Here is a 17,960-nt window from a genome sequence, read left to right as displayed (position 1 = left end):
CGGCGACCAATGAGAGGGGAAGGAGGCTGGTCGCTGGGAGTTGAGTGACGGGTGAGGTCGGGAGTTGCCGGGCGAGGGTGAGGCGTCGCCGGAGTCCTCCTCCATCAGGCCTTCACCGCCCCCCACTCCCCGGCCCGGCCGCCAGCATGCCGTATTACGGCTCCGAGGACACGGTGAAAGAGCTGAGGCGAGCCCTCGCCAACCCCGGTCTCCAAGCCGACAAGCTGAGGTACAGGAACCTGGTCCTCCGGGTGATCCGCTACATGACTCAGGGACTGGACGTCTCCGCTCTCTTCATGGAGATGCTGAAGGCGAGCGCCACCGTGGATATCGTGCAGAAGAAGCTGGTCTATCTGTACATGTGCACCTACGCTTCTCTGAAACCCGACCTGGCGCTGCTGGCCATCAACACCCTGCAGAAGGATAGCACTGACCCCAACCCCATGGTCAGGGGGCTGGCTCTGAGAAGCATGTGCAGCCTCAGGTTGGTTCGTGTCTATTCTACCTACCTTGCATGGGCACTGAGACTTCCATTTGGCGGGGGGGGGGGGGGCAATCAAGTTGGGGCGAGGATGAAGTCTGTGTGAGACTCCAAACCTTTTCACTATTAAACTGGAAAAATTAGCAGAAATGGTTAACAAAGTAAATGGGATTGAGATTCAGATCAACCTAAATTGGTTGGTGGGGGTGGGGTGGGGGGGGGGGGGGGAAGAGAGAGGAACTCTTGTCCCTTTCAAATGTTTCAACTACATTTTCTTTTAAAGTTTATTTTTGAGTTGAGGGCTCTGACTTCTGCTGCCCTCTCCTTTTCTTTAAATTTTATTTTTCACACTATGAACCATACTGACCAAAATATACACACAAACATTTCCCTCAGTGTCATTTTCTCCCCTTTTCCCCCCTCCCTTCCCTCCCCACCCTCTCAACGTTCAACATATATGATACATTAAACCCATTAAACAATGTCATCCCACAATGAAAATAAACAAGAAATTTGTGTCCTCTACTTTTACACACTGGGTCAGTTCATTTAGTCTTCTCCTTCTGTCATTTTAGGTGGTGGAGGTCCGCAGTAGGACTTCTCTGTTGTGTTCCATGTACGGTTTCTTTCCTTGAAGGGTGGTTGATGGTTAATGCTAACTTGATGTGTTTCTATCTTGCTGCTCTTAAGCCTGTAGTATGAAATGGAACCTATAGTAATGCTGGCAAATTTTATTCTGTGGATGTTTATGGTCATACATTCATTTGCATCCATTCCATTGATTTAGAACTGGTGAATACTGAGATTGAAGTAGAAGTTGACTCTCCCAATTTATCTCCCATGGCACTCTTTCTATTTGCAGTGAGATGTATTTCTCGTCACTTGCATGTTTCCAAATAACAATAATACAATAAATCTGAAATCTGTAAAAATGATCAGAATATACTTTTACAATGTCTGTCAAAAGATGGATGCAATGTAAAGAATGACCACTTGGCAGCAGTGTCGGTTTAATTTTTGACTGGAGGCAGCAGTCTTCCTGCTGTGAGACCAGGAATTTTAAGCTTTTTCTATCAATGCACTGTGAAAATGACAGTAACTTCATTACCAGGGTGAAGGTGTGGTTTAAAAGTAGAAGTCTTGAAGCTGCTATCAGTGATATAGTTTTTGGCATTCTCTGGGTTCATTGAGTGAAATGGGGGCAGTCATGGCAGGTGCTTATAATGCAGTCGCAGGACTGAAAACCCTCAAATTTTGTGGTGCAAATTGAGAGTAGCCTTTGTTTTTGTGCCGTAATTACAGAATTCACTCTCTGAATTTTTCAAATGCGAATCAGTTTGATGATGTTACAGCTCTGGGAATGGAAGAAGGCCCTCAAAAATTACCTCTTAATAGGCAGAACTTTAGCTTTTTTTAGTGGGTCAATAGTATGCATGATACCATTTGACTAGTCCCATGAGAAACAGAATCACTATTGACTTTGCATATGAGAAATTGTCTTGAATTTTTTTCATTATTTGCAAAGAAGCCCAAGGAGATTGATCAGACAGGGCACTAGTGTTAGGTCTGCTTTGTTCATGAATGAGTGAGTCAGACACCAGACTGAGTCGAAATCAAGGTTCTTTGTTCTTTATTGCCGGATTGTAACACTTGCAACTAACAGTGTTAGTTGGAGAAGGTGCATTCTGCCGTTATCAGCAAGTGGTGTTTTTTTATATACCTCAGGATACGTACTTAGTAAATTATCATACCGTGACATTGTCCAATGAATAAACTGTTGCTATCCTTCTCTGTTAGTCTGCTGCACATCATTCTTGTTAGTGCAAAGCTTATCTTGAGTGGACAAGGTCACATCTGCATTCTGTTACTCCTTAGTACTGGGTGACTCCTTCTCCGGTCCCATCTGATGATGTTTTTACCTTACACTAGTCATTGTCTAAACGGCCTTTTGATGGGATTTGACGTGGTGGGCTGGACTGCAAGGTCCGTCACATGGGATTCAGGATGAGCAAGCCAACTGGATACAAAATTGACGGTAAGAGTTGGAGGGTGGTAGATTGGAGGACTGTGACCAGAGTTAGTGATTGGTGCATGGTCCACTGTTTGGCATCTAGGTTACCAACACAGATGACAATGTAGTTAATGGGTTAGTGAGTTTGTAGGTGACACCAACATTGGCGATATTGTGGACAGTCAATAATGTTATCAAATGTTGCAACAGGATCCAGATGATTTGGAATGTAGGCCAAGGAATGGCAGATGGAATTTAACTCTGACCAAGGCCAAACTTCCTGGTGAATGTAGAATAGAGACTTGATGGTACAGGTGTATAGTTCCATGAAAGTGTAAACAGTGGTCAGGACATTGAGTACAGAAGCAGAGATGGTATGTGGAAAGTTTAGTCACCCACCTACAGGAAAGATATCATTTAAGCTGGAAAGTGTAAAGCTCAAATATATTGTTTGCTATGTGCATTACATAGCATACAACCCTGAGATTCTTTTTCCTGGAGGCCAGGCAGAAATTCTACTTGTTGATAGCACAAATTATACTCAAAAAAAAAGTGTATTCAAAGGAGAGAAATTTAAACAAAGAAAAAAATGTGAAAAGTGAGAGCCTTAAATGAGTCTCTGAGTCTGTTGTTTAGGAGTCTTGTGGTGGTGGGGGATAGGAAATGTTCCTGAATCTGGGGTTTGAGTCTTGTAGCATCTATCCCTCTTTTCTGATGGCAGCAGTGAGAACAGAGCATGTCCTGGGTGGTGTCGATCCTTGATGATTGCTGCTGCAGTGTTCCACGTAGATTTTCTTGATGGTGGGGAATGATTTGCTTGTGATGTACAAGGCTGTATCCTCTACCTTTTGCAGGGCTTTCTCCTCTCATATTGGAGGCCCCATTGGAAAGCTAGAATTATAATAAGATGGATAGGCTGGAATTTTTCTCCCTGGAGTGTCAGAGGCCTTTTTCTCAGGTTAGGGAGTCTAAAACTAGGGGGCATATATTTAAGGTGGGGGGAGGGGGGGAAAGAAAGAATTAAAAGGAACCTGAGAGGCACCATCTCTGGTTTATGTGAAATGAGCTGCCAAAGCAAGAGGAAGGAATGAGACAAATATAATGTTAAGAAGACATTGAGACAAGTACATGGATAGGAAAAGTTTAGAAGGATGCCATCCAAATGTAGGCAAATGGGACTAGCTTGTTTGGCCAAAGGGCCAGTTTCCATGCTGCAGAACTCTCTGACTGTAAAGTTCTTTGTCAATTCTTCAGATTTGGATAAATAAGTTGTCTCTTAACTGGATCAATGATGCTGAAGTTAAACTGTCTTTTGTTTAGAATGCCTGGAATAAGTGAATATATTGAGCAGCCAGTGTTGAATGGATTGAGGGATAAAGCCTCTTATGTCAGACGAGCAGCAGTCCTGGGTTGCGCTAAAATGCAGACTCTTCAGGGAGACGCAGAAGTTGGTAAATACCAAAAGTTTTTTTTTCTTGCTTACTGCAATTCAGAAAGGCTTTTGGATCTGTGCTAGCTCCCAGTATAGATCTTACAGGTTTAATTTTTTTTGGTTTGGTGGAAGAGAATGTATAGATATCATGTTTGTCAACCACTTATGATATTATTCTTTTGTGTTTTAACCATTCTTAGAATTACTGTAAAACTTTGTTAATCCAGCACAAGATTTTGGTGATGCCATACTGTTAGAATTACCAGACTATTGGATATAATTCCAATTAATACTCCAAAACAGTTCCAGTTCACCATCGTAGTATTATGAATTTTCTAGCGAGCCTGCAAGTTTAAAAGGGACATAGGAAACCAGGGCCCCAGTGGGCTTAATGGGAGGATGGGAAATGGTCCCAGGTGAGCTGGTGACAAACCATGGGAATTTCAGAACAATTGGATTGGAATTATTGTTTTTTTTTGTTTTTGAAGACTGATTAATTTAGCTGAAATTGTCATTATCAGCAGTTTTTTTTTCTGAGATAAAGTGCATGATGTTTGCCAAAAAGAAATCAGCTCTCTAGTCTCCCATCTGTGATTAGAAATGTGAATCCTGATTTATTCCAAGTTTGATGATTAATAGAGCAGTGGGAGGGGATACGAGTTGGCCACTCAGCCCATGAACCTGTTTTTCCACTTGGTTAGATAACACTGCATCTGTATTGCAATATCTGTGTCTGTCTTGATTTCAGAATGCTTAATGGCATTGTGTGTTGAAGGTGTATCAATACATTTTGATATTTTTATTTGCCCTAACCTTCATAAGTTACAAATGTTCATGTGCTCTTGTTTATAAAATTATCATGTGGAACCTTGTCTTCTGGAACTTTGTAGAAAGAATATCTATACCCGTTTCTTATATTTGTTACCTCTGCAGTAAGTCGGGTTTATTAATTTGAGAAAAGAAAGTTGCATCGTAATCCATGCTGTTTCTCTGAGCAGCTACAGTTGGCCCAAATGTTCAGTCATTCCACTAATGAATTTGAGTGGACATCACCATAACTAACATAAAGCTGGCAAGAGGAGTAAACCTCCGATGTTCTTTCCCATCCTTCCTTAAATAATGGTGTAAAATTGGATTTTCCAGTCTCGGGGAACAGTTTTTAAATTGATTTAATTTTAGAACTTTGAAACTTGAGGAAAAACCTTTTCCTTGTGTATATATGGGTATGTACAGATCTTGTAATCTATTAACAATTTATTTGATCATTTCTCACAGACCAATCATGGTTTAATTTTGAAATTGTCTTTTTTTTGCATTTTAATTTAACATATTTTGCCCATTCAACCACTATTTTCTGTTTTCAAAAGATGTGGATTTTTACATTTTCAGTCAGTTGGTTAGGATTCTCTTCCCATTAAATTATTAACATTTAGATTTGTTTTCATTAGTAATGAGTTTGCCTTCAGGTTAAGAATGCAAAATGATTTTGATCAGATGACATGTAGTTTCTTGTTGGCATTAATTACTGATGTTTTGTTTTATAACATTTTCTCTTCTGCCCCACCCCTTCCCGTAGATGGGGCAATGGTAAATGAACTATACGCAATGTTGCGTGACTCAGATCCTATTGTTATGGTGAACTGTTTGAGAGCATTGGAAGAAATCCTGAAACATGAAGGTGGTGTGGTCATTAACAAGCCAATAGCACATCACCTTTTAAACAGGTCAGTTCTGCACAATTGGACTTCCTTTCTCCAGAAATTCAGCAGTAGCTTTTGTTTTTGTCAAAATGGTGGCAATAAAGAAGTTCAGAATTACTTAAAAGGCCTGGTGTCATTTTACAGACTACTTACGATATACTTGAACAAACATTTCCGTTTCTTGTTAAATTCTTTGTGCCTTGAAGGATGGGTCTTTATGCCATGATAATTATGCTCCAGATTCTAGATTTCATTCAAACCCTTATACTTCATGTCCCAACCATGACATTGAAAAACTGATGATGGAGATGTGGAGCAGAGCATTAAGACTTCTTCTTATCCATATTATCAAAGTATAGTTATCAAGAGCAAGCACTCTAGCTGATCGCGTAACCATTGCCAAAGGTCTATAAATCCAAGTGATGCATTAATGGCAAAATAACCTGAACTCCTTACCTCTGTACAACAAAGGGAATCAGTGGATAGTAGTTTGCATCTTTGGGACATGGCTCCAGCACTGATTCCTAATTCTGCTAAGAAAGAATGAATGTTTCATAATTTTGGGATGAGTAGGAAGAGGAATGTTATAAAGAGGAATGAAGCTATTTATTAAGACACTCTGCTTCATTTTTATATAGAATGAAAGACTTGGACCACTGGGGTCAGAGTGAAGTGCTGACGTTCCTAGTTCGCTATAAGGCTCGATCCGAAGATGAAGTGTTCACAATTCTGAATGTGCTGGATGGTTTTCTCAAGAGCAGCCAGGCCAATGTTGTCATGGCAACCACCAAACTCTTCCTTCTCCTTGCTGAAGATTTCCCTAACGTACAGATGGATGTTCTAGAAAGGATCGAAGGGCCCTTGTTGACTATCTGCACGTCCGAGTGCCATGAGCTGTGTTTCCTCGGCCTGTGTCACGTGCGGGAGATCCTCCGCAGTTTACCTGGACACTTCAGTGGTCACTACAAGAAGTTCTACTGCACATACTCTGAACCAAATTACATCAGATATCGGAAGATGGAGATCCTACGGGATCTGGTAAATGATGAGAATGTCCAACAGATACTTGAGGAGCTTCAAACCTACTGCACTGACGTTTCCGTAGAGCTAGCAAAAATGGCCATTTTAAATATAGGTGAAATAAATTGATTTATTTTGCATGTTTAGAAATTTCAATTCAGTCCCACTGTCTTTCAGATCCAATCAGATATTATGCCTAATTTGCATGCGGGGTGGGGGAAAAATGATCTCTTACACACACCGCAGCTTTTTGGGGAATGCCATTTTATTACTGAACAGCAGATGTAGTGGAGAAAGTTAGGGCTTCACTTGACATTTCTAAGTGATGACAGATCATCCCTCCTTCAGCAGAAGTCGTGGCCCAAATTGATACAAAAATATGGCAGTGGCGAACCATAGCTTATCCTCTCATAAACTGCAACCATTCTGCTCTGCTTTCCCTGCACACTAACACTTTCTACATCACTAATAGTTCCCTCTTAAATCTTTATATACAAATTGATCTCCTCATTGTAACTGTATATTCTAATTGAACTCTTGCCTTTTACTTTGTACGGCTGTATGCATGTTCAGGATAACTTTCTCACTCTACCACATAATGTGCGGTAAACTTCTCAGAAACCTCCTTTGGATGTGGAGTGCAGATAACCCTTAAATTATGAACCATGCCATAATTTGTGCCTCCCGTTAACCGGATTGCAGGTGTGTACTTCTGCGCATGGTGAATGCCCAAATAGTACTTCTCCTTGTATATCTTTTGTAGTCACACTTGTCTTAACTTTGTGTAGTCTGTAGCCAACTTTCACGAAAAATCACCGTAAAATTTTCCTAGTACATAACCCCTTTTTTTTTTTAAAAAAAAAAGAGCTATTTTTGAGATTTCCTGTCATATTTTAAGTCTACTCATGTCATTGAAAATTCATTTTCTACATTTGGACATCTTCCCTGCCGATCTCGGTGCAGTCAGTGACGAACGTGGTGAAAGGTTTCACCAGGACATTGCGATCACGGAAAAGCAGTATCAGGACAACTGGAATCCAACAATTGCGACTATGGTTGGAAACCAACATGAGACGCATCATTTCTACTGGAGGTGCACTTGAGCTACTTGTACTCTTCTCAGCAGGGCTATCCACAAGGGCATCGGTCATGCATCTTGGACATCAGTAAATTCTAAAGATCAGTTTCCTTTTTATTTGATAATGGTCTCCAAGTTGTACTACCAATGCACAAGGAAATGCTTTCTTTTGTGGTTTTTAAAAAAAAACCTGAAGCTACACCATCAGAAAGGCCACTAGATGAGAAGGGACTTGTGTTTGTGATGGTGCCCAATTACACTGGACAACAATTTTTTTCCAAAAGGTTTGTTTTCTGAAATTGAAGATTATGATAGTCAACTTCAAGCTGAACACCAAGATAATTTCATATTTGCAGTATATTAACTTTTATTGAATTTAGCATGCACACACTTGGCATTAGTTCAAATGACCTAAAAATCTTTTGCTGTTGATTTTCATTTTTACTCCGTATCTGATGCCTCTCATGTCAGTTTCCAACCATAGTCGCAATTGTTGGATTCCAGTTGCCCTGATACTGCTTTTCCGTGATCGCAATGTCCTGGTGAAACCTTTCACCACGTTCGTCACTGACTGCACCGAGATCGGCAGGGAAGACGTCCAAATGTAGAAAATGAATTTTCAATGACATGAGTAGACTTAAAATATGTCAGGAAATCACAAAAATAGCTCTTTTTTTAAAAAAAGGTATGTACTAGGAAAATTTTAAGGTGATTTTTCGTGATCAGCAGTCCAAAGTCCATAAAATGGACCCAAGTGTGCCTGAAGTAAAATCTTCATTGTGTTATTTGTTAAATTATTCTGACCTTTGGTTCTACTGTATCTTGGAGTTCATTCTATTTGTTACGCTTTGTAAATTGCTCCCTGACAATGGTTCTTAAATTAATGTGCAAATTTGAACCTTGTCCTATTCTATTTTATCTATTGTTTTTCTGTGCTGTAGGCTGTCTTCATCTTTAATTTGGACATTCTGGGGATAAAAGCTTGACTCTTCTACATCTGTCTAGCTCAGCTATTCAGAATTGTAGCTAGTTGAGGCATTGTTGTATTTGGCTTTTATCCCTGCTGACTGAAGAACCTACAGGTATCATCCTACAAGTTCTGCCTTTTGGGTTAATACACGTTATTGTATTATTGAAGCTGTACTTTTAAAATAAGCACTGCTGCATTTTTCTTTCATTGTGTTGTAATCCCCAGGACGAATTGCACGGACATACAATGAAAAGTGTGTGATTATTTTGAAGGGGCTGCTGGGACTGAAGCAGGAACACATTACCTCAGGTACTGCATGCTTTTGGCACTTGCTTGGGTTTAAAGGCATCATGCTAAACTGCTCCTCTGTCTTCAGCTGTCATTCAGACATTTCGCGATCTCGTATGGCTATGTCCCCAGTGTTCGGTGATTGTGTGCGAGGCACTACCGGGCTGCGAGGAATTCATCAAAGACTGTGAGGTAGGTTGGTGGAGGTGAACCAGTGTTTTAATAAGATGGCGGCATAAGCATTTACTGCATTATGACACTGAACCATGTGGATCTGATAATGACCAAACTCTTGGTTGATTAAAGTTCAAATTGATTGTCAAGAGTTCATGCATGACATCACGTACAACCCTGAGATTCTTTTCTCCTGCAGGTCAGGCACAACTTCTACTTATCGGTAACTATAAACTGTACTCAAGAAAAAAGATGCCTCTACAGAAGGGAGAGGGTGGTGTGGTTAGCACAACACTGTTACAGCACCAGCGACCAGGGTTCAAATCCAGCGTGGTCTAAGGAGTTTGTACATTCTCCCTGTGTCTGTGTGGGTTTCCTCTGGGTGCTCTGATTTCATCCCACTGTTCAAAACGTATTGCGTTTTAATTGGGTGTAGTTGGGCAGCATATAGGCTCATGGGTTAAAAGGGCCTGTTACCATGTGTTGGTCAAAATTTAAAAACTTTAAAATGGAAACAAATTGACTGTCATTCAGTAATAAATAATGTGCAAAGTAAAAGTGTCCTTAAGTGAGTCTGAGTCTGTTGATTAGGAGTCTGATGTTGGGTTGGGGGAGGGGGGGGGGGGTAACAACTATTCCTGAACCTGGTGGTATGAGTCTTGTGGCTCCTGTCCCTCTCAGTGACTTGCATTTTGTTTGTTTATTCTCAGAGCAGGAAATGGAGGATGAGCATGGAAGGGGTGGGGAAATTAAGCTGTGACACTCTAAGTTCACTGTCCTTTATTAAAATCTGCATAGGTTTCAAAAAATGGGGCTCATCTTTGATATCCATCTGGTGCAATAACTAACCACTCTCATTTTTATAGACTTTAAAAATGTTTAAGATGTTTCAAATTTCTGTAGTCACTCAGTTTGTGAAGATAGGTAAGATTTTAAAACAAAAATGAATGCAAAACCAATTAATTCACTTTTCACTCTTTAATTTTGCCTCCATTAAAAAAATACTAGGGGAAGCAGGCTCTAATCTGGCTCCTTGGTGTGCACGGTGAGCATGTTCCCAATGCTCCATACATATTGGAGGAGTTCGTGGATAATGTAAAAATGGAGACCTCTGCAGTGGTGAAGCTCGATCTGCTGACAGCGATAGTGCGCCTGTTTGTGATTCGTCCAGCTGAATGTCAAGACATCTTGGGCAGACTGCTGTATTATGTTATTGGTATGGATTACACTGATGGAGGAAGATCTGAATTGGGGTTGGCTTTGGACTTGGTGCAGCAGGTGGGAGTGACAGTTTTCTGACATTCTAAACTTGTGGATACTTGGCCTTGGTGGCTGTTCCTCACAGCCCTGTTGGGGTTGGGAAGGGGTGTGGGGAGAGAGGATCATCACATTTGTAAGATGATTGTTCAGGCCCAATCAAATGATGGGATTTGTGCTCAGAATCTCACATGCTTCACTGATTTGGTTAACAAGCGGAGATCTGCTAGAGTGAATTTGGCTGTTAGGGGAGTAGCATTCCAAATGGTGGGATCTGCATGAAAACTGGGCCTTTATAGTCGATCGAAACACATCAAATGCCCACGTGTGCATGTTCTGTCTGCATGCCTGGGGCCAGTTGTTTTAGCACATTCCCTTGATTAAATCGGAGATCCAGAAGATTTTAAGCCCTAAACTATGCATGACTTTTCTTGCTGTAGGATTAGCCAGATCACTCGCTGCTCTTCTAATTGCAGATATTTGTTAAATTATTGGCAGAGGAAGAGTTGGATATGGTTGTACGTGATCGTGGGTTACTGTACTATCGCTTACTTCAGCAAGGAGTTGAAGAGATCAAGCAAATAATCTGTGGGCCGAGATCAGATCCATCCTTGGGCGTAATCCTTGGTGGCCAGGCCAATGAGGCAATCAATGTCTGGGCAAAAGACTTCAACACATTGATACCAATCTATGGCTCAGAACATTGGAATTGCATAGTGGCACAAAAGGACAGCTCCTTTGGAAATCTGTTATCAGAAATCAACTCCAAGACAGGTAAGAAATCTATTCATTGTTGTTTCAAGCTCAGAAATATTACTGCTTGATGATCTGTACCCTTATTTTAACATGGATGTTGTGTTGGAGTGTTTGTTCTTCCATCTCTTTCACATATTGGTAATGCCGACAGTTGCAGCGCTAACACCCGTTTTAAATCTCTGCTTTTCAAAACTCCCTTCTGCAATTGTTTTAGCTTTCTTCTTGTCATAGAGTTCCAACCTGCACTACCATTTGGTATGATCATGGCTGATTATTCAACTTCAGAACCCCATTCCTGCTTATTTCCATACCGGCCCCCCCCCCCGATCCTTTTAATTATAAGGGCCACTCCCTTCTTAATCTATCTAATGAACTGGCCTCAATCACTTCTATGGTAGGGAGTTGCACAAATTCACAATTCTTTGAGTGAAGGAGTTTCTCTTAGTCTCAGTCCTAAATGGGTTGTCCCTTAATCTTAAACTGTGACCCCTTGTTTCTTGCATGGTGTTTTTAGTGTTCCCACATAATATTCCAAGCTCTTTGGTGTTTTATCATTCGAGGGATTAACTAGAAGTAAGTATCATTCTTCGATTTTTACTATCACCAGAAGAAAACTTTTAAATTCAATATCTTAAAATGAATTTGGCAGTGTTTTTTTTTGCTTTTGCAATAAATAAAACCAGTGTGTGGATTTTCTACAGACAAGTATCTAATTATTTTCTCTGTAACCATCTAAACCCCAACAATGTAAGTTGGAGCAATGTTGGATGGCACGGTTGGTGTAGCAGTTGGCCCAACACCTTTACAGGGCCAGTGATCGGGGCCGGGGTTTGAATCCCGCGCTGTCCATAAAGAGCTTGTGTTCTCCCCGCATTTGCGTGGGTTTTCCCTGGTGGGCTCCGGTTTCCTCCCACCATTCGAAACGTACCGGGGATGATGGGTTAATTGGGCAGCACGAACCCGTGGACTGAAATACCCTGTTAACTGTGCCGAATGTATAAATATATGTTTCGGGCAGGATCTGTTTGTGCATCTACGGTTGATTTCGCCCTTTGTTACCACAAAGTGTTTCTGAAGAACTCATGAAACTGCTGCAGTTGGGCCAATGTTAATATATGATGTACGGGAGTTATTTTTTTGTAATTTTCTGCAGTATGGAGTTGTGGTTTTAGTCTTGTATTCATGATGGAATTATTCAATTTGAGCTGTTTATATTTGTAATTAACACCTCAGCATGGATATTTGATTAAATAATGCTACATGGCCTCAGGACATTTTTAATCCATCCAGCTGCAGTTATGCATAACCATTTCTTTCCTATTACTATTTGTATGTAACACTGCCTTAAATGTTGTCCTTCTAGTCCAGTGGGCTGGGGTGGCATTAGTATGGTGGTCCTCGGTTTGTGTTTTTGATTTCAATTGGGACACCACCCAAGCATCTATAAATTTCCCATGAAGAGGGGAAAGAACTTGCTCATCACTATCCTGTGGTACTTGTTCGAAAGGTTCTTGCCTGGATGGGAAGGCATTTGGCTGCAAGCCCACATTTGTTTTGTCCTATAACAAAAATTGGGGGTTACCCAGTTAGCATAGAGATCAGTGCAACACTGTTACAATGTCAGTGACCCAGCTTTGAATCTGACACTGTCTATAAGGAGTTTGTACATTCTCCCTCGAGTCTGTGGGTTTCCTCCGGGTGCTATGGTTACCTCCATCGTTAAAACCTACCACAGGTGTCGGTTAATTGGATGTAATTGGGCGGCACGGGCTTGTGGGCCAAAAGGGCCTGTTACAGGGCTGCATCTCTAAATTAAATTGCTGTGCAAGTTTGCACATGCTGCATCTTTGTGAGATACTTAAGTCTCCTATAACACTTTGCAAGTGCTTCCTTCAGGAAAGGACTAGAAATGATTACCTATGCAATCGTATGCTCTATATAATCATACATATTCTTTGATGTTAACTTATTAACCCTGTTCATTGCTTTATAAAGAATCAAACCCAGAACACAGCGAAGAGCTGGTCGTGGATTCTGGATCGATCAGTTTGGAAGGCAGCATCCAGCTTTCACCAGAGCAGTTTGAGGAGTTCTGGACCTGCCTGGAAGATGCTCAAGTTGTGACTGTGGATTGGGACAAAGACCCTTGCCCTGATGCAATCCAGACTTCTTTTCAGGTTGCCCATATTCATCCTATTGCGATCAGCCGTCCTGGAGCACGACCCTGGAAAGCTTACCTGTTTGCCAGAAATGAGACTGGGGCACTGTTTTTAACAGAATTGTTAATTGACACCAGCAAGAAGAGTTTACAAATTATCGTTAAACAAAAGAATACCAGTGAAGAGCTGCTTTGTAGTTTCATCGATGTTATTAGGTCTGTGTTGCAGACCCTGGGCGAGACTGAAAATTTTGAAATGGCTTCATTAGTCACACAAGAGCAACCCTCTCCTCACTGAGATGAAGGAGTATTTTTAATGTTATCCCATTGCTGTGTCGTAAGCTGCATTAGTGGAGGAAAATTGATGGTATTTACCAACAGATAAACACAAATCCTGTTTGGGTAGGCTGCTCAGTTAAATGTTTTTTTTCAAAATATGGAATTTCCAACAATTCCAGATATTTTTCCAAGACTGCACTGAAGTGTGCAATGAGGTTCTGTGCTTGTGAGGCTGTACAAATCCCTCTGCCTTCTTGCAGCAAAGGAGTACCTCCATTTGCATTTACTTGGGTTGCACAGAGATGCATGTGGCTTTGGTTCCATAAACAGTTTTGTAGTTGAATGAGTGGGCTGAGGCAATGACCACCATCCTAGGTTTCTCCATAACTTTGTGATGTTCTTGAATTCCATTTTGGAGTAGTGTGAAGTTGTTCACAATATCTTTCCAATTGCTCTTTTTCTATTTTTGCATGTTGAAAAATTCCACGTGAGTGTGGTGTCACTTAGTTCTCCCCCAAGGGGAGTTTGGTTCCAATGTCTTTCATAATCTTCCTAACAATCTGCCATTTAAAAGATGGAGAATGATGCTTTGAAATGTTTTGGATAGTAGCTTTGTCCCATTGTTATTAGAAAGATAATTTAAATTCATTAAAATTCATCAAAGCTTGTTAACCAGCTTTTGTTGATCTGTACTCTTTAAATCAATATTTTAAAGGAGTTTACTTTGCACTGTTCCCACCCCCGTCCCATCTGTTGTCAGATGAGGATAATTTCTACTCTGGTTGGTGCTAAACTATACGCTGCATCTGATAGATCAGCTTTCTAGAGCTTGTTCACTGTAGCCCATCCTTGCATTTTTAGTTTGAGATTTGAGATGTGACAAAAAACAGCTCTTTGCACCCTATATTTTCAAGTAGGGTTAGCTATAGTAATTATTTTTTTCCCAATAAAAGCTGTCCTTTAACTGAGATTATTCCTATCTCGTGTGTGATTGTGACTTCTGGTTGAATAGTTGTATGGACCAGTTTTCTGCAAATATACGAGCACATTAAACCAGAACGAGAAAACCTGAGCATGAATAAGCCACCAGGCCTCTCGAACCCACCTACCCATGCAACATGGTAATGGCTGCTCTTATTCTGTCCTTGATTCTTCTGTTCCAATCTCTTTACCCCCCACCCCAATCCATCAATTTTTTGAATATTTGTCATGTCTCCTCCTTAAATGTATCTAACGATCTGACCTCTATCCTTGGGGTAGGAGAATTAAGAGACCCCCTAAACTTAAAAGGAAATTTTCACACCTCAGGTTTAAATGACTGGTCCCTTCTTTTGTTGCTTTGTATTCCTGCTCATAACTTGCCAGTTTGTGAAAACATCCCAACATCATCTCTGCCAAGCCACCTTGGGATTTTGTATGCTTGAATATGTCACCTCTCACCTCTCACCAAGAAATACAGAAAGGGAATATCTAGAAAGCAAACTCTGACCCCACCCCCACTCCCAGTTTGATTTCACAGGATAGCCAGTGAAGTCCACAGTGAAAACATAAAGCTGGAGAAACTCGTCGGGTCCGTGTTTGTTTCCATGCTTCCATCAGCAATCTGAAAGCCTGATTTACTTATGAGTTGTTGCCCTATTTATTAAAAAAAAATTACTTTTTAAGAACCAATTAGTTTTGCCAAGTATCAGTATTTGACAACATTAATTGGTATTGAAATCTGATATCATCCAAGATTCATTCATCCTATTTTTTTTAAATTTAGACATAGAGCATTGGAGCAGGCCATTTCTGCCCGTGAGTGCATGCTGCTTAGTTATACCCAATTGACCTATAGTCCCCAGTATGTTTTTTGAATGGTAGTAGGAAACGGAGCCCCTGAAGAAAACCCACATAGACATGGGGAGAAAGCATTGGATTTGACCCTGGTCCCAATCGCTGACACTGTGCTCCCCTATTATGGCTCTGTAATCTGGAATGTTGTAATGAATGAAAATATCAAGTCCTTCACTGAAAGTTTACAAATGAATTTTGATAGAACAGTTTATAATCTTTCAAGAACTTCTATTTACTCAACAGCAGTCATTTTGTTTTGTAGATGTATTGCAGTTGAGAAGGGGAAAGTTACCAGATCCAAAGTGAGTGCTGGCAAAGTCCCAGCGAGTATATAAATGAAATTTGAGTTTTTTTTTAAAATGGCAGCAGCAAGTAGGAACTGAGTAGAAGAAGAGCTTATTTAAACAATATGCTCTTCCCCTGTTTTAACTTCTAAACTCCTTAATGAATGTGACCGGATTCAAGTTCCAAATAAAGTTTACAATTACTAGTGGGAGGCTGCATTAAAGGGGTTCATTCAAGCTTGAAACCTAACAATACTGGTCAAGATCACACCATCAGTCAAAGCTTCAGCTAGAACTGTGAGATAATAAAAGCTGAAAATATTTTGCTGAGTTGCCAACATGTGGCAAAATAAAATTTAAGAATCTTGCAGATTGGAACATAGTTTGGGAGCATTTTAAGAGAGATTTACTGCTCACATGAAAGTTAGATCTGGTGGCTTTGGAACTTATCTGTGACCTTGAACACAGAAATCTCAAAGTTGCTGTTATGCCTTCAATTCATCTCCCAATACTCTACAGTCAAGGTAAATCTTTAATCTGACACGAATTTTGGTTATTTATGATCTAGTTATATCTAAACTAAATGGAACACAAGTGCTCTACAGGTATTGCAGTAAAGCAAAGTCTGCAGATGCTATGATTGTAGTTAATGCACAATCTTGTAGAACTACTTTTGTGTATTAAGTGGGACCTGCTGAAGTTATCCAGTACTTTTGTGTATTAACTACAAGTATTTGCATGAACACTTTTATTGTTGTTCAGAACTTAATTTAAGATAGTTTGTGGAGGTATAATTTCTCACGAATACTCTAAAATTTTTAAAGTTTTTATTTTGTTTTGTGTAATGCTTTTAAAAATAATTAAAAACTTTTTGCTATTGACTGTGCTGTGAGAATTCTTTATAACATGGTGATTAGCTTGATGATAACCACACAGGCCCCCAGGATCAGACTGAATTGTGTCTGATAACATAAGGTGGCAGAAAACAGGATGTTCTTGCTGCAGAGATTTGTATCTTTTGGGAGATTTGCCTTATGATCAGCATCCTCCATCACTTGACAAATTGAGCTTGTGGGTTTCATCATCTTCCACCTGGCCTGTGACCTACAGTTGTGGTTATTTTAAACAGCTGGGCAGAACGCAAAGATCTGGAGGCTCTATTACTTTTGCCACTTCTGAAAAGCAGAGTAGGCTCTGTGTGACTAGTGAGTAATCTTCAGGCAGTGCAAAAAGTCCCTGCCCAAAATAGGCTACCAGACAACTTGTGCCGATGAGAGCGAATTCTTAACAGTAGGAAGTCCTTTTAAATAAAACATTGAGACACTAATTTTATATAAACAACAACTTGTATACATCAAAACATTTAATACTAATTGTTGATGAGAAAAGATGTGCCTTCGTTTATCTTTTTAAATACGTTGACTTCATGGGATTAAATGGACCTGTGCAAGTTGTGTCATCAGTAAGTTTTAGACTGGTCTTTTCTAACTCCCAGTGATACGTTGGAGACAAAACCTCAGGATCTGGGCTCCAGTGCTCTTTGTACTTTAGTCTTGGAATGTGCAAGGGTGAAGGTCAGGGATCTGCTAAGCATAGTTCAGTTAATCACCATTTCTCTGTGGAATTTATTTTTATATAGATAGATACTGCATATGTATTGTTTGTATGTGTGTTGGGACCATATGTGTTTTTGCACCAAGGCAAACTCTGTTTCATTGGGCTATAATTGAATAGTCAGATGATAATGAACTTGAACCTTAATTGTTGGCTACTTCCAGCACAATCCAGCTCAATGGGGAAAAAGGTTACATTCAAAAGTCCTGCTTCAAATTTTTTAATAAGACATCTCGCGCTCAGCAGTCCAGGAAGGTGATGTTATTTGTAGAAAATTTAATACAAGATTATGACACCATCCAGGAGAAAGGACAGTCTAAACCGAAAATTAATGGTAATCTGAAATAACAGATATTGCCACCAACAGTCAACAGATCAGGCAGTGTCGGTGGAAAGAGAGATTCTGAAGTGGTGAGAGCCATTTGTGTTTTTTTTATTGAAGAAAGCATCAGTTGATTTCAGAATTAAAAATCTTGTGTTGTCTAAAATGAGGATTCCTGGGATTTGGCAGGGTAGCCAAAAAAATCCAACAACTGAAAAAATGAACTTGAAAAATGCCATAAATAAATAGACCCTGTTTTCTGGAATTCGAGCAACCAGCAGGCCTCCAGCCACTGGCACC

General features: G+C 40.3%; 1 protein-coding gene across 3 annotated transcripts; it reads left to right on the top strand.

The window, feature by feature from the left end:
- ap4b1 (adaptor related protein complex 4 subunit beta 1) lies at window positions 1-16,605 on the top strand. Of its 3 annotated transcripts, none has more exons than XM_069941518.1 (9): window positions 1-484; window positions 3,813-3,943; window positions 5,501-5,648; window positions 6,263-6,759; window positions 8,918-9,001; window positions 9,069-9,172; window positions 10,163-10,370; window positions 10,910-11,185; window positions 13,163-16,605. In XM_069941518.1, exons 1-9 carry the CDS (start codon window positions 147-149, stop codon window positions 13,621-13,623), a joined length of 2,247 nt encoding a protein of 748 aa, XP_069797619.1. In that variant the 5' UTR covers window positions 1-146; the 3' UTR covers window positions 13,624-16,605. The 3 variants fall into 3 exon arrangements, with proteins under 3 accessions (XP_069797619.1, XP_069797620.1, XP_069797621.1); XM_069941520.1 differs by lacking the exon at window positions 1-484 and adding an exon at window positions 2,426-2,516; XM_069941519.1 differs by lacking the exons at window positions 3,813-3,943; window positions 5,501-5,648.
- The last annotated feature ends 1,355 nt before the right edge of the window (window positions 16,606-17,960 follow it).

This window comes from Narcine bancroftii, chromosome 5 (genome assembly GCF_036971445.1).
Source record: "Narcine bancroftii isolate sNarBan1 chromosome 5, sNarBan1.hap1, whole genome shotgun sequence".
In the NCBI taxonomy this organism is placed as follows: Eukaryota; Metazoa; Chordata; class Chondrichthyes; order Torpediniformes; family Narcinidae; genus Narcine; species Narcine bancroftii.
This window is presented reverse-complemented; position numbering and strand designations above follow the sequence as displayed.